Raw genomic sequence first — 21,967 nt, forward strand, 5'->3', positions numbered from 1 at the left:
AAAAGGGCAGGAGGAAAAGGTAAGGATGAGAGCTGTCTGTATGTCAGTGCTCAGGCCAGGATGCCATTGAGAAGTGAGGGGGCTGCTTGGGTGTTGTTTCTCAGGTTGTACTGGCTTCTCAGAAGGGACGAGGCTCTGGCAGCCTATGAGGGAGGGTTAGGTGGTGAGTGGCCTCTCCCTGTAATCAGGATATTTTGACCCTGGAGGAGCGTGGGCAGAGAGTGGACGACGAGCCAGGCATTGCCACTGTCTAAGAATGCCTTTGAGGACTTTATCCCTGCAGGTAACCCCTTTCTTCAATAACAGTGCTTGAATGTAGAGGTGGAGAGGAGGAAGGCAAGGAAATCACAGATTCCTGCAGTGGAGGGAGTCAAGGGAGAAAGGCTTCATCATGGCCTCTCAGGGGTTGGAGGGTCCAGGGTGCCTGGAATCCCTGTCTCCTTCCTGGCTGCTCAGGGCCAAGAAGGATCTGGTGATGGGCTCAGTTCAACACGCTTCTTCCCTATGCACCTTCTGCCACCACCCCACCCCCCCTGCCCCCCCCCGAGTCATGGCAAAAAAATGACCGCTCTGCACTTAGTTCAGTGCTTCCATTGTGAGGCATGCAGTGAGTGACCAAGTGTCCCCAGTTGCCCATTTCTTACCCTCTGCTTTGTCTTTAACAAACTGGAGTTCGACTTCTCTCCTCCACACAGGACCCTGAACCGGCCCCCAAATCCAAGCAAATACTATAAACGCAGAACATGCTTTCTTTACAGTTTATCCCCCAAATTGGTGGATCACAGAGACACATTTCTTCTCAAACCAGCTGGTCACACCGTGGTTTACGCCCTCTCATCTGACCAACTTTCCCTACTGCTTATGCCCCTAACCATACAAAAGCCCAGTTTCTGTTTGATTTTGAGATGCTTGCAGATTTGTGAGATCAGAGCTTTCTCCCTATTGCAATAGTCTTTCTTTTTAATTAAAGTCTGTCCCTATGTAAGTCAGTCTGGATTTTTTTTTTTTTCCCTTGACATTAGTGTGTAGCTGAGAGTGATCCCGGGTAAGTTTGAGCCCCACTGCTGGGGAAGGAAGTCTTGGGGCGGGGGGCATTTGTCTTTCTCTTCAGAATGGCGAGGAGGCCAGAAAACCACAGCTCTCTCTTCAACTTTACGAAGAAGAATGAATTTCTAAATAAGGAGGTTTGAGGCTTGCGCTGTAGGGGCCGCTGGCTGGGCAGGGGAATTGTTGGTTGAAAAACACTGTTGCGATCACAGCTAGGAGCGAGGGGTGTGCTTAGGAGCGGTTTTCGAGAGGACAGCCAGGAGTGAGGGATGGGACGGGCGAGGTTATGAGTGGAAGGTACGTGAAGAGTTAGTAGAAATCGCGCTCGTGTGGGCAAGCTAGATGTGGCGGAGGTGAAGGGGAGTCGCTGAGCCTCAGTACCCCGAGGTCCTGGAGCGGCGGCAGCGGCGGCTAGAGCAGCAGCCGCAACAGCGAGCAGGACGGAGTTAGGACCGCTCGGAGCGCCCAGGTCTCGAGGTAGTATAAGGTTTGCAATCCTTCCACTTGCTGGCAGTTGCAGAAGATCTGCTTTTAAGTGAAACGTACTTGCCACCCCTCCAAGGGCTGCAGCTTCCCCCGGCTTGCTTCCTTCTCTTCCCAGGCCCTCCCTTGCGCTCACTCTGATTCGTACTCGCCCCTAAGTTTGCAGAGAGCTCGCTGCCGGCTCGGAGCCGGGTCCGGCCAGGAGCCGCGGGCGGGGTCGGGAAGCCAGTGAACCGCAATCCAGAAGCATCGTAGGCCATGTATATTTCATCAAATGGACTTTGGGTGCGTCGCGTCTCGCAACCATCAACGCTATGTGCAGTGACATTTCTGACTTGAGTGGAGGAATGCGCGAAGGAAGCCCGGACGAAATTGGTACTAGAGGATCTTCTTGGCGCCAATGCTAATTGTCCTGATTTATGTCCCTTCTGACTAAGCTCAACGTCTTCGTCTGAAATACAATGAAACCTGTGCCAAGCGGGGTAGAACCACCGGGCCGCTGGTTCTGATCCCCGGGAATCAGGAAATCGTCCTGCAGCTTAAAAAAAAAAAAAAAAAAAAAAGGATAGAGGGGAAAAATAGAAAAAAAAAATCCCTCAGTAAAAGTTTAAGGCGAGAAGTGGCAGAGGCAGTGGCGCGAGGAGGCGCGGAGGAGAGCCGGCAAGCAGAGGACTGGGCTGGCAAGACCTCCCGAAGGCTGCGATTTCATTATTAATATCACTACATTTTTGGAGGGAGAGGCACCTTTCTCATCCTCTCTTCCTCTCCGCCCGCCCCTATTCCCTCCCCCTCATCTACCTGTCAAAGTCACTGATCTTTTGCATTTCGGAAGAGGACGTCAACGGGAAGGAATTCCCCCTCTCGGCTAGGGCTCCGAGAGGGGGCTGCGCGCGGAGGCTCCCACCACTCCCCGGGGCCGGAGGCGAAGGTAATTAAGCGGCGGGTAGTGGCGGCCGGGCGCGGGGCTTCGGGTCCGCTGGGTCTTCTGCCGCCGCCGGCCAGGCGCAACCTGGACCCCGGGGGGTGCGGCGGCGGGGCCGCGGCGCTCGGGTCCACACCCCTAGCTCTCCCGCTCCGCCCGCTCTGAGGAGGCTCGGCGTAACAGCCGCCGCCCGCCCAGCGCCGCCCGGGGCTCCGCTGCCGAGGCCGCCGCCCGAGGCGCACCAGGCTGGGCTCGGCCGCCGCCCCGCGCCGTCGGCTGGGTTCCCGCCGGGCGCCTAGCGAACGGGCCTCACGGTGAGTGCCGCCGGCTTCCCCCTCCCGCCGCGACCCGCGCGTTCCGCCTTTGCCCCTCTCCCCGCCGGCTTCCTCCCTCCCTCCCCCCGACACCCCCCCTCCGCCCCCCCGGCCCGCCGCGCAATCCACGGGCGGGAGGGAAGGCTCCGGGTGGGCGAGGAACTTTGTGAAGCGCCTTGTGGAGGCAGCGCGCGCGCGCACACCCCGCACACTCTCACACCCAGACACAAGTCTTCCTGGTGTGCGCCCCGGGCAGGTAACATGTGTGTTTGTGCTGTACTCAGTGCCTGGAATCACAGATACACAGCTCGCTCTCCCCCCTCCCCACCCCCGACACCTGACCGCACACAACGCATCGGAGGGTTCTTTTATTCTTTTTCTTCTTTCTTGCTTTGCCAGTTGTCCTTGCTTGGGGAAAAAACTTGCCCTCTTGCCGGCCCTGTGGAGCTGGTGGCCACACTGAGCTTTTGAAGTTCCTTTCTTTTAATCTCCTTTATTGGTGTGAGATTAAAGCATTACTATCCCATGTCGTGCAGCTGGGGAGAAGGGAAAATTGAAAGAGGGAAAGACTTGGTGTAGGAATGCTGTCTGGAATATTTTCTCAGGGGTTGATGGATTCGGCTAGAGACATTGAATTGCTCTCCTGTATGGATCTGTGGATATCTATATGTAATACAAATAATACTGAATATTATTGGGCCCAAAATAACCAATTAAGTGATTCAGACACGGGAAAACTTAGATAAGAAAAGAAACTGCGCCCTCTGCTGTTTATTTTAGTAACCTCGCTCGGACTTTTTTTTTTTTTTTTCTTTTTATCTTTTCCAGAAATCCACTCAGGAGGTTGTCATTTTACAGGGCAGGGGAGGAAAATTTCTAGCGGAGATTTTAAGCAACTTTATTTGGAAAAGCTGGAGGTAGCTTTTCCATCCTCGCATCGGGTATAGATTTCCAGAGAGTAGAGGCTTTTGTTTCCCACTTCCTCCCCCATTCTTCCCAGGGAATGGTAATGGAACCACTCATTATCATAACAGTTTGTCAATCTTTGGAATGGAAAATTCTGAGTAAGATTCAAAATTCCACTAAACATATGGTGGATCTGGCAGTAGATTTGCTCTAGAAATAAGGCCCTATTTTATGACTGAAAATACTAAAAGTTTTCTTATCTTACAGAATTGGGGAACAAAACAGAAGAATCTTCTAATAAAATCATTTATTCAAATACACTTAATGGTTCAGCTTGTTAGAAAAAAGTTTTCCAGAAATTTTCTTTTTCGCAGTAGGGGCAAGGTTTTTCTGATTTGTCTAGTCCTTGAGATCATCTCTAAAAAAAACCTTGGGGAATTAACAACCCCAGGTTTCATTAATTAAGTATTTTGAACTGTAACTTTGACTGCCTTAAATGCTCCCCATCCCTTTTCTCTTTGGCAAAGGAAAATCAGCTCCATAACTGTTCAAGATTCTTTTGGAAGATAAGTAACTTTCAGTTTTTCATTAAGATGAAATTTGGTTCTTTGCATGTGGATCAGCTTGCAAAGAAACAATGTCTCAAGTAGTTCACACAGCAGGTTGTCCTAGCTTAACAGACCTAAGGGATCTATTTTCCTTTTCTTTTCTGGGTGCCATGAAATAAGGTCTCTTTCACCACTGAAGACCAACATGAGGGAATTCAAAATTCCATATAGTTGGCTATTAATTTGGTGATACTTCCTATTGTGAAATTTTAAAAGGATAATCTTAATATTTTGTAAGAAAACAGTTGATCTTATATGCACATAAGGCTGTTTTTCCTATTTTTGTTTCGTCAGCTTTCACTGGGTAGGTGTGCTAAAATGATTCAGGTTAGGTTTTTTAGGAGGAGGCTAATGTATTTTGCTGTTTCCTTTTGTATATTTGTAAGTGGTGCATATACTTGTCTTTGCCTCTGTTATTATTCTGAAAAAACATCAAGTAGTAATGTTAAAAAAAAATTAAACTATTACACGTTTAGTTGATATGCTTTCTAACTGTTGTAAGGATTTGTAGAGAGAGTTTTAGAGTTACAAAAACACCAAATCACTTGGAAAGAAATAAAATTTCATACAACTCAGAAAATTAATTGTATGTTAACAGAAAAACGTGTGTGTATGAATGTGTGTGTATAGGTCAGTAAGAGATTTAGCATACTTTTAAAAATAATTTTATCTTCAGAATCCAGAGTTTTGTTTCAAAACTTTAGGTGGGTGTAGATTTTCTCAAATATGTATTCGAAACCTTGGATTTCTGAACTTCTCTACATGACAATGAAAGATTTGTTGTTCTATATTAATGAAATAGCATATTTATTCTAGACTTAGCTGATTCTGAAATAATTTTATGTATTATCCCATCCCCAAACATCCTGCAAAATATATGCTATCTAATTTCCCTAATCATTAGTCTCTTGGTGAAAACAGAGATCTTCCAAATCCTAAGGTGTGTTATTTGGTTTTATTAAGAATCTCATGATAGGCAGTTGCTCATAATACCCAATCAAGTATGAGTAAAATATGCCAATGATATTGCAGTACATGTTAAATTCCTTATATCTTGAAAGGCAGTTAAAAGGATAGAAGCAAATTAAGATGACTCCCATCTCCCATTAAGACGACTAGAAAATGCTTTCTTCACAACAAATAAATGCAAAGAGCATTCAGTATATGTTAAGTATCTCATCTAGTCAATCTCGTTATGACAGTGTTGGAAGCTGCTAATTTTGATAGGTTATGGAATTTGGATATGTCTTTATCTCCTTATATTTTTCACTCAATGGAATATGATTATAGTCAATGTTCTTTTTGTTCCTTCCCGTTCAGAAACATGCATATTTATAAAATTCTTAATGTCTATGAGGAATGAGTCAATAGCTGTCTATTTCAGGTGCCCCTGAAGAGCTGAGTATTTATGGAATAAATAGCCTACTATCACCACCTCCTCCTTCTAGCGAGATTATACAGTAAAACAAATGCCGAGAGCCAGCTAGAGTTAGTGGATTTACTGTCAATATTTTCCTCTCTGTTGATGAAATTGTCAGTTGTTTTTGGAATGTAATTGTCTATAGTTTTGATCATTGTTACTTCCATGTAATGTTTAGGAGGCTTCTTTTCTAATGAAAGAAAGGACCTGTGAAATACCTTCTGCAAAGTTAACCCAAAGTGGAAGGGAATTAGCTACAGAATCCTGGAAAAAAGATATGTTCCTTGTATGCAAAGCCATTTTATAGCCCATTTTAGTCCAGATCAGTAACATCTATCAACTTGAGGGCATGATGTAACTTTGTATTTTCACAGCGGCTTTGCAAATTTATATACCAGTCAGAGGTCTATGGAGTACTCATGGCATATTAATGGGTATTTCTATCAAAGAGGACTTCCCAGAACTTTAGTGCACAGGTAGAGATGATAGCACTATTTGATTACAGTGAGTTCCCAAGGTTCGCAAAGTAAAGAACTAGAACCGGGGCCGCGCACAGCTCTTCTGAAGCTGCTCACATTTACGTGATACAAACACCTGAGACAAATTCAAAGCCCACGTTACTTGGCAATTAGTTCAGTTATGGGCAAGAAGGGATTGGTTTAGTATATTAAATCCCCAAATATGTCATTGACTGTCCTTCTCATAATTGGTTTGCCTGGCTATTTGCTGTGATGACCTAGCTTTTAAGAAGCTATTGGTGATTTTAACCTAGTTGAAAGCATAGCCAGATGGGAACTGGTGCCATTAGGTAAGAGAGGTTAAGGGGTAAATAATATCCTATTTTAAAATCATTTTATTTTCTTTGAAAACTCCATAATTATACTTTAATAGAAAATTCCTGATTTTGACAGAGGCTTCTTTTCCATTGTGTGTCATGGAAGTTCACAGATTTAATTTCTTTCTAATTTTAAATTAAGAGAATTTTCTTTGAAATGTATGTGGCACTGAAAAGTAAGGCGATCCTAACGTGAAGGATCCGCACTAAGTGATGCTACAAACATAAAAGTTGGAATGAAATCAAATAATTACGTTAAAGAACAACTTAGTGACCCTCTCCTCCTGATCTGTAATATGCTGTGGTCAATATCTTTTTCTGTGTCAATGGGAGCTCATTAAATGTAAATTCTGCAGACTTGACTGAGCCATGCCATATTAGTGCTTGCCAAAGCTTGAAATTTTTAATACATTAATAATATGTCTGTAATGTAATGGAAAACTGTTAATCACAACTGGTTATGTGCCAGAAATTTAAGCTATAATTGGCTGCTTCTTGTCAAGAATGTCTGTCGCACAGCCCTGCAACCGCCTAATATTCAAATGTCTTGCACTCCTTTGCATTTTTCTTTGTCAGTTTCCTAAATTCAATCAATGATGTAGTCCATAATTCTGTGTAATGACCATCATTATAATTCTGGTGTACTTTAATGAGAATTCATTACACTGGGATTGCTGTTGTGTCAGGAAATAGTAACAGGTTCCCATACATTTCCCTAGTGTCCAAATTTTTAACATACATATATACGGTCATCCTTTATTTTGTGATTCAAGCGAGGCAAAAGGTGGATGAAGACAGTAGCCAAGAATAAATAGATTAGGGGGATAGTATTTATTGATTAAAAAATGTGATGATTAATCTCAGAGAATTCAAATATATACTTAAGGTCATATTTAAAAAATAATATTAAAAATTAGCTTGTAGTGCTCACTCATTTCAAACTCAAAGCAGTTCATTACAGGTCTTCAAGAGTGTGTGGTTCTTGATAAATAAGTTGTTATGTATTTGAAACTAAGAATTTAAGTTAATAATTTCTGGTGTAGTAGATTTTACACTGCTTCAGTTATAAGGCCTACTTTCCCCTCCCCTTCATCCTCCCCCCCAAAAGTGTTTGTTCTTATTATAATAAAGTAGTAAATGAAGTTGAAAAATGCATCTAGAAAATGTAAATTTATATTATTTTAATACTTTTCGGATTATTGTCAAAATGTCTGCTGTTTCTGAAAATATCAACTTAAATTACTAATGAATCCCGAAAAAGCAGAAGGCTGTAGTAGCCACAACACATGCTTCTCTGTGATTTTTTTTTTTTTATGGTTTAGATTTCAAAATGTACTCAACACTATATAGTCTTTACAAGAAAGTGGCAGATTCAAATCTGTAGTTTATACATGTTTAGACAAACTGCTAATTATTGCTTCATAGTAACTCAAATATTCAACACTTTTCCTAATAGAAAATATCACAAATTACAGCAGTATGATAACATTTTATGAATTGAATATAATGAAAATTGCACTTGTATCCATAAAGCAATTATTATAAATTACTTTGCTATGGAAACACAATTCAGCCATCTGTTGGCATTTCATAGTCTCTGTGGCTTAGTTCATTTTAAGATGGTACATTATTTAAATATAGTGAATTCCTTTTATAAGATTTTGTGAGGATAGTGAACTTCCATATTTAAACTGCTTAGTGTGAATTGAAGGGTCTATAATGGTATTTCCTAAAACTGTAGGCTTTTTTGTCCTTTTACATTTAAAAAATAGTTAATTATTGGGACTATGACAATATAAACCAACTAATTAAGCAAATACACTTTTCTTACACCTGGATTCCAAATATTATAGTTTGGATTTAGACAGTGATTTCTAAAGAGAAAAGTTGCCAGTTAAACTCACCAATGACTTGTACTCATAGTTATGTAGGCTGTATTATCAGTTAACCAAAAGTACTTTTAAACAGTAATTTTTATTTTCTCTTAGAATTAGTGCCATATTATTCTGCTTCATGGCCTGTTAACTCACCCTCAGCTCCTTTTATATGTGCATTTTAAATTGTGCGTTTTACTACAGAGCTTTTAGTTTTAAAGCAGCATATAATATTCGCCTTTGGGACAAATTCTCTTCTTCTGTTACAGAAAGTAACTGCAAATGCAGATGTAATAGCTATAAAAAGATATAAGAGAATAGAAAATTCTTACGAAAAGAAAATTTGCTCCTCTGGTTTTATTTTTGAATATTTTTTCAGGGAGCCAAGTTATCTTTACCACTAAATGCAACTAAACAAAAGATGCTAAATTCTTCCAATATAATGAGCAAATACAAAGGGACAGGCTCGTGCCAACAATGCCGGTTTTCACTCCAGTTAACAAAAGCTAAGAAATGTACAAGGAATTTGTAGATTTTTAGGGTCTCTTTGCTAAGAGACAAAAGGCATAGAAGTAGTTATCACTTCTTTGTCATTGTTATAAAAGCGCTCATTTCCCCCATTGTACTCCTGGAAGATTTTCCAGCACTGCAATATCTGAGACATGTTTAAATCTAGCTGCTTGCTCTCGGTTTTGTCAAGATGGAAATATAATTTTTGAAGCGAAAACCTGTAACTCACCTGGAACACAAACATCTGTCTTTGTTATGGAAGTGTTAAATCCTTCATTTCAAAATTCTCCCCAATGTGAATGATTTCTGTGGTTTGCTCATTCTAGCAAAGTACATGTTGTCCATATTACACCAATTTGCTTCATATTGCATCAAACCTCCCAAATGCCAACATATCATACATTTTGTAATGCATTGATTGTGGGACAATAACTCTTATTTTTATTGTTTCTAAAAGGGTGTTGGTGCCAGAAGAAAAGAATGATTGATGGGAAGCAGACACCGAGCTATAGACACTCATCCTTTTGCTTCAGATACTGATACCTCAGTGCGCCTGAGCAACCCTTATGAGCCGTGAGCATCTAGGATCACCCAGGGTTATTGGATGTACAATAGGAGAGCCATCATTTTGCTAAATCATTATCTGCTGCTGGACATCTTTTACAAAAACCAAACTAGACCCAAGTCTAATAGATACGTTCTAAGACAATGAAAAAGCTGCAAGTTGTTGCTAATGCCTAATGCACAAGTATGCTAGGTTTCCACCAAAGTCCTCAATATACCTGAACACGTGCAATATCCGAATCCTTCACTTTTAGTTTTGGAATCTACTTTGAAGTCTCATCCTCTTTTTTTTTTTTTTTTTTTTTGTTAAAGATACAAACCTACCTACGTATAGACATACATGTATATATAAAATAGAGACCACAGATAAGCAAACCCGGCTTTTGTTACCACGAAGATTGCCAAGAATTTAGAGATGTATTTGTCAAGATTCCTGTCAATTCATGCCCTTTGGGTTACAGTGTCCTCAGTGATGCAGCCCTACCCTTTGGTGTGGGGACATTATGATGTGTGTAAGACTCAGATTTACACAGAAGAAGGGAAAGTTTGGGATTATATGGCCTGTCAGCCGGAATCCACAGACATGACAAAATATCTGAAAGTGAAACTGGATCCTCCGGACATTACCTGTGGAGACCCTCCTGAGACGTTCTGCGCAATGGTGAGACAACCTTTTTGAATAGAATATTTCATGTTAAGTGTGGGCATGTTGTATATGCACACAAATGTGTTAAGTGTAAAGACTCAACTCAGGTAATAAGCTGAATCTGCAAGTGGCAGATCTGTGCTAAACAGGCTAGCTTCATTCTCAGTGGAGGCCTGCACCACCTGGAATTACAGTTTGCACAGTGTGATTGATGCACTGGAACTTACCTTCCTGCAAACCAAAGGTTTCACTGAGACAAGTGTACTGAATATAAATTATAAAAAAAAAAGTCCACTGAAGTTTAAATTTCAGATTGGAGATTGGGAATATGATTAGGCTATATGTGATATCATAAGAATAAAACCCATTGGTAAACCAACTTTAAAAACACAAAGGTTTCTTCACATACATATTTAAATTAAGGCTAGTCCCATGTTCCATAGTTCAAGGCTAGAGTAGATGTCCTGGTTTTCCTCATCAGGAAACTGCTATGGTTTGGAAATCCTTGGTTAGGAGACCAGTGAGAAGGGAAGCAGAAGAGGAGACAGGGGCTAAAGCCTCATGAGAAGCTTTTCCAGAAGAGTCTTATTTGTCAACTTATGCAGCCTCTTGTTTACAAGGGTTGTGGTTTTCCATAGAAAAGTTTGGAATATGGAAAACATGTTTATTGAAAAAGTAATGATATGGAGCATACAAATTCAAATACTCTCCTTTTGATAAGCAAAGTTAGATAATTTGTTGTTTTCATAGTATATATAAGTCTTTTTCTGAGTGCAAAGGCAAATGGGATGTGAAAAGGTAATATAGGAGTGACAAATTGAATTTTCACTAGAGATGTTGCTGAAAATATACCCATAAGGTATTCGTAAAGAGTTTGGTGATTGAAATGATGTAAATCAATGTGCTAAAGAATTCAGACAGTGTGTTCATTTGGTTTATGTTGTTGTTGTCTTTTATTATAGGTGGTCTTTATTTGATACAGGAACTGTTGTGGTCCCATTTTTCACCATGTAACAGATGTAATCGTATGGCAGATTTTAATAGTATCCTTACCTGACTTTATTATCTTGAACTTGGCCTGGCATTTTCCGGATAGTAAAACTATTAATCAAAGTAGCACCTGTTCACAGTCCCTAGTGAGTTCAATTAGCATAAGATCATCTTAGACCTAGCACTGTAGAAGAGGTTTTGTAATAGGAAACAGTTCTGAGCACTAAACAGTGCTTTCACCTAAAAGCTAAGGGCTTGCCATTTTTCAGAAGTGCCTTTGGGGACTGGTTTGAATTATAGTCTAAACCTGATTTTGCGGAGAGTGAGAAAAAGAGCTTGGCTGTTAGGTGTCACTATGACTAAAGTGCTCTGAAAGACTAAATATTTCAAAGAGAGGACCGTCTCTCTGGGTAGCAGGTATGTGCTTTGCAAAGAAGTTGCCTTTTAGAAACCAGAGACTTCCAGAAGAGGAGTTTATTCAAACACGTTAGGAAAACTATAATAAATCCGTAAGAGAACAGGGACATTTTTTGGCTTTATATAAGGTTTTTAATAATCTCTCATAAAAGGTCAAATTTAAGATCTCATTGCAAATCTGGGGTGAAATTGCTGTTCAGGTGACAGGTTTGGCCCAGAACTCCTTAGCAGAGGATGAGTTCTGGGCCAAATCTTCGTATTATTAAGAACACTCTAACTCTATATATTGGTTTGCATGCACTTGTAGCAATATGCCTCTTCTGGAATTTTTTAATAATTTACAGATCTAAGTAAAATAGCAAAGGTCCTTTTTCACAGTGCTGTTTGTACTTGCATAGGCCCTGTATGATGTGTTCAACATGTGATTTGAACGTGCGGCTTCCCTGGTGTCAGCCTCTGGCAAGAGAACGCTTGCTCAGCACTGCTTCTGTCCGTCATGTTGAAGGGTTTACTTGGGGTCTTTAGCATGCCTCTTTCTCCCATCCTGAGTGGGAAAGGGTGCATTATAGAACTTCTCATGCCTGACTTTTACAGTGACATGGTCTAAGGTCCTTAAACAAGCCAATTCCTACCAGTTTACTGGCTAAGTGATGTTAGAGACCAAAAGAGAAAAAAGTGAAAACGATATCCCTCAGCTTTCTCAAGTGCAGTAATATGTGTACTTTACATGTTTATGTGAAACTCCACAGGACAGTGTTTTAAAAGGCTACATCTTACTGTGATACAGATATTCAGAAGTCTTGGTGGGTTTAAATTTGTCATTGGACAGAATTGTTTTCCATGGGAGAGTGTGAGGTTTGTGAGATGTTACCTATCAATGCTTAATTTGGACTCCTTAATATACATTTGATTGGCATAACAGGTTTAATAATCTACACTTTAAATACATAGTTTGAGACTATTTGTATGCATATTATATACCAAGTCAAAGATAGTGACCTAATATAGCAGCACTTCCTCTCTGCAGTTTTGTATTTTCCATAAAACTCTTTAGTGTAAGGTTTCCTGACACAAGGCTGTAAAGCTGTTTCAGGATGCTGTCATATCAGACCTATTTAGGTGCTCCTTAGCCCGAGGTCTAATGGGAATCCATCAAGTCATTTGTGTTATGACTTTCACATTCTCCCCTCCTTGACACACGCATCCATACCTGCTCCCGCGGAGTCGTTATGGCCTATTACATCAGGGCAGCTGCCACATAAGCACAATCACTGCTTAGCCCTGATATGTAAATGTTTGCTGCAAAATGGTTTCAGTAATCACCTGCTCAGCTAGTGACACCCTTATTAGCTGTGACTACAGCAGTTCTGAGCACCGAGGGGACATTTGGTCAGAGAAATACCCTATAATTCCCATAGCCAATTTATCTTATATAAAGTTGAAGTTCATCGGCAATGCACTGAGAGTTTGTATTGCTGCTTTTTGCATTGCCTCCGTCATTATATGCCAGTGACCATCCATGAATGCTACATTTACTTTAGAGTGAAATTTTAGGGAAAAAGGACCACATGATTCCATTTAACAGCAGATCTCTGTTTATTAACCTGGATAGCCTACTTAATAACTCTTTAATATCTAGTGATTTTAAATTTTTGTGTAGTAATAGTACCAGCATTTTAAACATTAGTTTTACGGGAGGTTCTGCCATTTCTACTTATGATAGTGAAATAGGGGAATAGAAATAGATATAGATATACACATATACATATATATGCATGAATTTTGTATATTGAGGCCATACATTTTCTTTTTAGTTTAATCTGATATATTCCTTGTAAGTTGTCGATGACTAAAAGAACTCTGTTTTTGTTAAGGGGGAAGAATCTGAAGGGTAGAAGATGGTTAAGCATTTTTTTTTAGGCTGACATAACATGTTAGTATAGATCATGTCCTTCCTTCAGCCACGTAAAAGCTTCAGGGAGCACAGCTTTGTCAGAAAACACAGACCATCTAGTGACTAGAATTTGTTTCAATTTGCATAAAGAGCAAATAGGATGATCTGAACCTGTGTGTAAAGCTGAAGTGACAACACAAAGTTATGACTTGTTCTTTGTGTTTAGACAAACTTAGCTGTCATATCTCCACGCAATACCCCAGTGGCTTAAAAATGGCAAAATTATCTGCAATTATCTCCAGCCTGCAGCTAATTTTCTGGATAAGTTAAACAAAAAGCTTTCAGAAGAAGCCTACAGACAGAAGAAGTCATGGGCGTTTGTACAATTTATGGCACAGAAGTGCTGATGTCGGTAGAAATGTGAGCCCTGGAGTGCACCTATGGATTTCAGAGCCAATCAAATCTAAATTAGGAAACAAAGATTATTAAAAAGTCTTCTGTGCATGTAATTTTGCCATAATATTCTGAGGTGGACATTAAATGCTTCCCGTGGAGACCTTTGGCATAATTAATGCAGCACGCCTTTAATTACATGTAGACTCATATTACTAAAAAATGGAGAAAATAAAGCACTCTGAGGCGTAGTTAACAATACCCTAGTTATGTTTACTGAAATAATTAAAAGAAAGGGTATAATTTTTCTAAATAAAATGTCAGAATTTGAAATGAAAATGGATTTTCTTTAGGAAATGTACTAATGTGTGCCTGTGCTCTTGATAGGCATTTATTCAAGCACCATAGCAGGTCTATTAATGATCATTCCATATTGTGCTATTTCCAGATAGACTCCTATTAAGAAAAACATTTTTAATTACTGTAAGCATTGTGGATAGAGCATATTTCATTATGTTCAAATGGAATTTACAAAAGTTGTACAAAGCCTTCATGTTTTATAATTTTAAAGGAACCCAGTGGGATGAATGAGTGTGACGCATAGTCTCAGGGCTATCTATACTTACATTTCTGATTTGGCATCGGCTCAGGTTGCGATCTGGTGGCTATCAGGTGGCTTTTGAGAAGGTATTTGATAAATTTAGTTACGTTTTCAATGTCAAGGCATTAAGTATCAATTTTCCAAAAACTGGAAATTGACATTGATTTACATATAATCAAATAATCCTGCACTCTGTTCACGTGAAACGTAATTTAATAAATGAATGAAGTTTAATAACAGTGACATCTTTCATTGAATTGATTTATCCCTTAATTATGCCAGAATGGAATTTTTAAAAATCTTCATTCCTTCATTATTAACACTTCATTGTTATTTAGTTCATTATTTAGACTTACTTCTTAGAAAAGTTTAATTTATGTTTGCAGTGAATTAAGTTCCACAGAGATCAATCTTTCTCATATGTCACTATATCAAGTATTCCCTTGTTAAGGAGCCAACAGTAGCTCCTTATTATCTATTGCATCAAGTCTAAAGAACTCTACCTGGTTTTTAAATCTGAGTGTTTACAACCTTATTTCCCATTACTTCCCATCAGGACCCAATGGCATTTCCAAGGGATTTAAGACTAGCAGTCTCATTGGAAGGGGACGACTGGATTTGGGTTGAGGCTGCATTGGCATAGCATGCATGGTTTATGCAGGAGGCCTTGAGAGGGAGCTGATAAATATTATGGTGGGGCTAACCAAACTTAAAACCACCTCATGTCATTCATTGTTCCCAGACAGTGTTCTCTATGTGCACGAGTACCTTTGTCTCTGTTGAGCTAATGCACAAATATTACTATAGACTACTGTATGCAGTGTGAAGTGAACAGAACATATAGCACGTGCAAAACCTGGTGGTGGTGGTGAGAATCAAAGTCAAATAACATATGGTCCCTGCCCGCAAAGGAAGTAAAAAAGAGTCCTAAGCAAAATTAATACGAAGTGGTGTGTAGACAGAGGATGGGGACGAGGACGTAGAGGTAAGACCAGCACTCATAGTTTAAAGGTGAAACATTATTTTGCTGCCTATTAAAGAGCCACTTGGAAAATATTGTCTGGTAGCCAAGTGCCTGATGTTAAACTGTGTCTGAAGAAGACAAGAAAAAAGACTAGGTGCAGCAGATGGACCCACAGCATTTAAATGACAGCCTAGTGGCCTGGTTAATGGTAGATTGACACCTTATATCTGGCAAGATGGAAGAGGAGCAAAAATTCATAGAACCTGATGAGTTAGACCTGTATATATATGTATTTCTCAACTTAGGAGATGCTGAAGTATGCTGCATAAGATAAGCATGGCTCATATACCTGGTGCTCCAACTTTACACAAAGATTAGGAGGAGCATCTAACTGAATGCACAAATACAAGATTTTAAAGGTGAAACATGAGACTTCAACATAATTACTGCCTTGTAGTGGACTACTTTGAATTACCTCCTTCAGTTCCCCAAGAGGTAGCCTTGTCTGCTCTAGAGGAATATCACTTGAAAATATGAGAACTAGTGTCCTAAAAAACCCATAGTCTCTCTGGATTGTTTTGGGGTCTCTCAGGCATATTCTGTAAACTTTTGGTGGTGGTGGTGGGGTTTGTTCTGCTTAGCTCTGGAACTGTGCGTGGGTCTTAGTCTGGCATCTTGATCCTTTGACGTTAATGACTAGTGTCATCACACAAGAAGTCCCTTGTCTCATGTTTTTCTCTACCAGGAGAAGCAGAAGACATTCCTCTTGCCTGGAATAGTCTCCACTTATCCCAATTCCACCCATCCTTCAAGGTCTGTGTCAAGTTAGTTTCTCTGTATACTTCCTGCCAATTTCAGCTCTTATCATTCTCTTGACCTTTTAACTATGTGATTAAAATATATGCCTATCTATCTACTCTACTATACTGTACCTTTTAGCACTTCATTACATCTTATTGATTTATGTACCCACATACACATATGTTTCATGTGTTTACCTTATCCTGACTCTTGGTCTGGATCACTACCCTTTAAGTGAGATAATATGTGAGACAGCCTCCTGTACTCTCTGATGCAGAGTAGGAGCTCAACAGAAACTATGTATTATATTGCTTTTCTACCTTACAGCATTTATCATATTCTAGGCAACAAATAAATAATAACATGTTTTTAACTGATTAATTGATCAGTTGATTGAATATAGTATTTGATTTTCTGGAATGTTTTCTATTTCTCGAGGACTTTTATCATGTATCTGGTTTTTCCCTCTGTAAATTAAGAGACAACTAGAAAAATTTAGCTAATCCATTTGGGCAGCTTATAATGATGTTCTCAAACGAGAGGTGGGAGAGAAAAATCTACTCTGAGTTTCAACACTGAAAGTATGTATGAAGGATTCTTTTTTCCATTTCTAATTGAATCTTTTAAAAAATATTTTTCCAAGTAAAAAATTTGGAAAAGATGAAAAACCTAACACTCAACATTGAAATCATTTTGTCATATTTCTTAAAAGTCTCTCTCCCTAAATATTTGGCTGGCCAAAAAGTTTGTTCTTTTTGGCCAACCCAATATAGTATACATTTTGTTTTACAAAATTGGAATCATAGAATCATCAGATATAATTTTTCATCTTTTTTCATTTACTACTATAGCTTTATCATTTACTTAGATCATTTATATGTGCTTAGAGAATATGATTTGATAGCTATAAATATCCTATTATATGGATATATAATATTTTATTTAATTATGCTCCTACCTTGATTACTTGATGTTATTTTCATTTCATTTTTTTTCTATTGGTTATAATGCTTTGATGAACATGTATCAGTATAGTTTTCTTTATTAAACCTACCCTTCTTCTCCCATATTCCAAACCTCCCATATTAAATGCACATGTTTTTAGGATGGTGAGCTCATCATATTGACTTTAGTTGAGGCTAAAGGGTTGGGCTGTATTCTTTTGCTCTCAAGGGTGGAATCCTACTGAATGGAAGGGGCATTCTCTGTGTGAATCTTGGGGAAAGAGGTGTTGGGCTTAAACCAAGATGTAGGACTTAAGCAGGCCCCCTCTCAGTGGGCCTTGTTCTCTTTTGTCTGGACTTGAGAGAGCTTCTGGAGGTAGAAGGAAGACAGCTTCTGCCACATGGTAGAGAGCAAAGTCAGGAGACCTCTTTGGGAGCAACAAGCTGAAGATGAGCAAATTACACCTTGTAGACTATACCTGTGGCTTTAAAACTTGCTTTAAGTTGATCCACAGTGAGAAATACATTTTATATTGGAACACAGTAAACACACACTTATCCACACACACACAACAAAAACAAAAGCTTTGCAGAACAGTCCTTACCCTTTTATATGTGCTATGCCCTCTGATATTTTTTTTTCCTTTATATTCCTTTTTCTTCTTTAACAAATAATTGAAAATTACATATTGATGGTTGTGTACAAATTATAAGGAGCATTGTTTTTGAACCTTGCATAAATGGAAAAATAGTGTACACATTATTATATAGCTTCTTTCTTTTAAATTTAACATTATATTTTTGAGATATACTGCTTTGTAGTATTCTACCCTATGGATATTTCTTTAATCAATCTTCTATTTATAGACATTTAGGTTGTTTGGTTTTTATACTTTAAGGCTCTTAACTGGTGTTAAACTGTCCATCAGAAAGATAGTTTATCTATACTTCCTCTAGTGTTTTATGAAATGCCCTAGTAGCTAGATCCTCATCAATACTGGGCATTATATTCTTTTTTAAAAAATTGATTGATTGATTGATTGATTGATTGCCGCATTGGGTCCTTGTTGCTGCGCGCAGGCTTTCTCTAGTTGCGGCGAGCCGGGGCTTGTTGCTGCGCGTGGGCTTTCTCTAGTTGCGGCGAGCTGGGGCTACTCTTAGTTGCGGTGCGCGGGCTTCTCATTGCAGTGGCTTCTCTTGTTGTGGAGCATGGGCTCTAAGCGCACGGGCTTCAGTAGTTGCGGCTCACGGGCTCTAGAGCGCAGGCTCAGTAGTTGTGGCACACGGGCTTAGTTGCTCCTTGGCATGTGGGATCTTCCCAAACCAGGGCTCGAACCCTTGTCCCCTGCATTGGCTGGCAGATTCTTAACCTCTGTGCCACCAGGGAAGCCCCTGGACATTATATTCTTAAATTTTCTTCTGATATAAGGCCTTAGCAGATAAATTACACAGTTTACCAAAAAGGATATTGATGAAATTATCCTTATTCCCACCACCTTTTCTGCTAAGATAATAATTTTTAAAATTTGGCATTGATATACAAACATATTGGAAGGGGAAAATGACATTTCATTTTTAAAGATGTATTTATTTGCTTATTGAAAAAATTGAGTTTTTAAATATGTTTCTTGGCCATTTAAATTTTCTTATTCCTAACTGTAGTAGTTTTACTCCTTTGTACTTTTTGCCCCTTTTTTAACTTTTCTATTGAAGCCAACAGTTAAGTTAAAAGATATATATTTGGGCCTTTTAAACAGACACCATTGTTTGTCAGTTGATCAAGTTCAAAAATGAGTATCCTTTCTTCCAGAGGAACAGGTCTTGTTTCAGAGACTTTTCCACACCCTTCATTTTGTGGAAATTTTACGTAATCTGGCACTGGGTTTTGGTGGCATGGGGGCTGTCATCTCAGGGCTAGGAAATATTCATCTGAGTGCCCCCTCAAGTCTTTTGTTTCTAATATAAAAACTTTGAGAAGTTATCATTTACCCTCAGTAAAGCGTTCCTTTTCACTTAGAATCAGTCTTTTGGGAGAAGTTGCATACTGAAACATATTCCTTGTATAAAGTGGCTGGTGTGAAATCTGCTTTGGTTTTAATTCACCAGACCAATGGGCAGACTAGCTTTTCATGTGCCATTTTTAGATTTCAGAATTTCCTTCCTTACAAAAGGGGGAAAGGATGAAAGTTGTTTCACACAGCATTATACTGGAAAAGAACTTACTGAGATTGGCAGGTTGTAAGTTTCTTCTCATCTTTCTGGGAATAGATAGATTCTCATAGTATCAGTTCCATGAAAATTAAAGACGCGAGCTGAGGAAGAAACCAAAATTGGTTTTCAATTTTTGACCTACTTTGGAACTGACTTCTAAAATATTAAATGACGGATTGAGCTGGATGCTGTTTTAGCACAAAGAAATAGCCCTTTTGTTCCAGAGGGTTGATGTCCTTTGAGAGGTCCAGCAGCTGACATTATCATCAAGTCATGTCTGAACAATGCTTTTTCACCATTACATATAACTTTTTGTTTGTTTTCTGTTGCTCTCTTTCCTTCTTGGAAATGATAAAATGAAGATATCAAATACACTTCCAAGCAACCCTCTCTCAAGGGAGAGGAGAATCCAATATATGTGGTCAGTACAAATTGCAGAAGAGGATGTGTGCATGACAAAGAAGATGAGCTGGTGGCCACTCTGAGGTTGGTTGTGATGCCTGGACCATGCCTCATGGATTTTGATTTCAAAATTTAGAAAAACTAATCTTACATGTGGTGTTAGGAAGCATTGTCACTAATGTGTCTACTGTCTGGCTCAGGATAATGTTGTATTTAGCCATCACCGGGGTCACTTTAACAGTGCCTAGCACAGTGTAAAGCACATAGTATTGCTTAATGCACACTTGTTGAATTGAACTTGTGGAATATTTCTACAAATAATGTCATTTATTGAGAACTTTCCTGGTGTCATGCACTGTACTAAACACTTGGCCTTTGTTAGTTCATGTAAACCTCAATCTTATCATTATCTTTATTTAATGGGTGAAGTAATTAAAGCAGTAGGTTAAGTAACTTTTCCAACTAAGTAGCGGGAATAGGATAAATCCAGGCAATCTGACATACATGTCCTACTTTTACACTATACTATAAATTACCCTCTAATTTTATTTGTAGTCTGTGGAATAAAACCATCACAAAAACCTTTTTAAAATCACATTTATTATTTGGATTTTGAGCTACAATACTATGATTTTGTTATCTAAAAAGCCTTTTATCTAAGATAACCTCAGAAAATTGGATTCTCTAAACAGAGTGTATGGAATGTTGGAAATGCACGTTATGTGATGAGTGTCTTCATTCGGGGATAAGAGAACCAATCAACTGTGTTTGTTTCCATTCCTGCTTTCATTTCCATTAACGTGTTCATGTAAATGGAAGTAAGCTGTTAAAAATCATAGAAAGCGGAGTACATATTGTATTCACCATCTAAAACCAGAATAATAAGTCAGCAACTGTTGGCTAGTTAACAAATCATATTCTTGTGGGTGAAGTGTTGAGAAAAGTAGTTAGCGTGATACTTTTGATTTTTTTTTTTTTACACTATCAATAACAACTGTTATCATATAGCCAACTGCCTCCATGCTGTCTCTACTTGGATGTCTAGTAGGCATTTTAAACTTCACATGTTTATTATAGAACTCTTGATTTCTTCTTCCCAAATCTATTCTGACTCTGGTCTCTCCCATATCTATAAATGGCAGCTTATATTTATCTAGTTGCTCAAGACGAAAAATCTAGGAATCCTCCTTAACTCCTTTATGTCTCTCAACACACATATCAACCAATTCTGTTAGCTAAACCTTCAAAATATATCCCAAATCAGACCACTTTTCATCGTCTCCACTGCTAACTACCAGCTATATCTCTAGGTTGCACTCCTGCAGTATCTCCTAACTGGTCTCCTTGCTTCCCACATTTGCCCTATTATCAAATTCACATATGTTTTATAATATTATAATATAAAACTTTATAATGTGTGAATATTATAATGTAAATATATTATATATATATAGACAGTGTAATTATATTATGTAAATATACATACATAAAATTTTAAAAATCTGTCAGATCTTTTCCTTGTTTAATTTCCTCTCATATTTTTGTGTCCCACTGAGAATTAAATCTAAACCATTACCACTGCCTGAAAGCTCCTGTGTAATTTGGTCCCTGAATACCTCTCTGATCTCTGCTCTGATCACTCCCACCTTGCTCAGTCCTCTCTACCTGCCTTCTTGATGTTCTTCATTAAACTTAGTTTATTCTTGCCTTGTTTGGACCCATGTTCTCAATATCTTCCCAGAGCTCATTACTGCCTTTTGTTAGGTCTCTGCTTAAAAACCTTTCTCATCTGACCACCTTATCTAAAATCACATCTCCTCCACACCCTTTATCCATTTATCCTGAGGCTGCTTAGTTTTTCTTCACTGAATTTATTATGGAGTGATGTTCAAACTAATTAACAACTGGGGCAGCACCAACACTGACCAATCAGAAGAGATGTCAATGGTTACACCTTACTGGGTACCTTCTGACTGAATATCAGTTATAACTGCCTGATATTTATTACGTTATATACTACTCCTTTATTTATATCTCTTTTCTCCTCCCCAATACAAGCACCAAAGAGCAAGAACATTGTCTTGTACCTGCCTGTAGTAGGGGGTCAGTAAATATTTGTTGAATGAATAAATGAAGTGCTAAAAGCAGATATGTTAATTTGATCATAATATTCATATCAAAGATTATAGCTGTAATACATACATGGTCTTTGGGATATATA

General features: G+C 39.0%; 1 protein-coding gene across 2 annotated transcripts in view; it reads left to right on the forward strand.

The window, feature by feature from the left end:
- Positions 1–2,372: 2,372 nt before the first annotated feature.
- The window catches only part of NTNG1 (netrin G1), a 328,355-nt gene continuing 308,760 nt past the window's right edge, over positions 2,373–21,967 (forward strand). The window contains exons 1-2 of one of the 2 annotated variants that reach the window (XM_036863847.1): positions 2,373–2,458; positions 9,377–10,144. In XM_036863847.1, the coding sequence (XP_036719742.1) occupies positions 9,899–10,144 (246 nt within the window). In that variant the 5' untranslated portion in view covers positions 2,373–2,458; positions 9,377–9,898. Of the gene's footprint in view, positions 2,459–2,685; positions 2,767–9,376; positions 10,145–21,967 lie in introns of those variants that run through there. The other variant, XM_036863855.1, reaches the window with a different exon arrangement.

The sequence above is a fragment of the Balaenoptera musculus genome, chromosome 1, assembly GCF_009873245.2.
Source record: "Balaenoptera musculus isolate JJ_BM4_2016_0621 chromosome 1, mBalMus1.pri.v3, whole genome shotgun sequence".
NCBI lineage: Eukaryota > Metazoa > Chordata > Mammalia > Artiodactyla > Balaenopteridae > Balaenoptera > Balaenoptera musculus.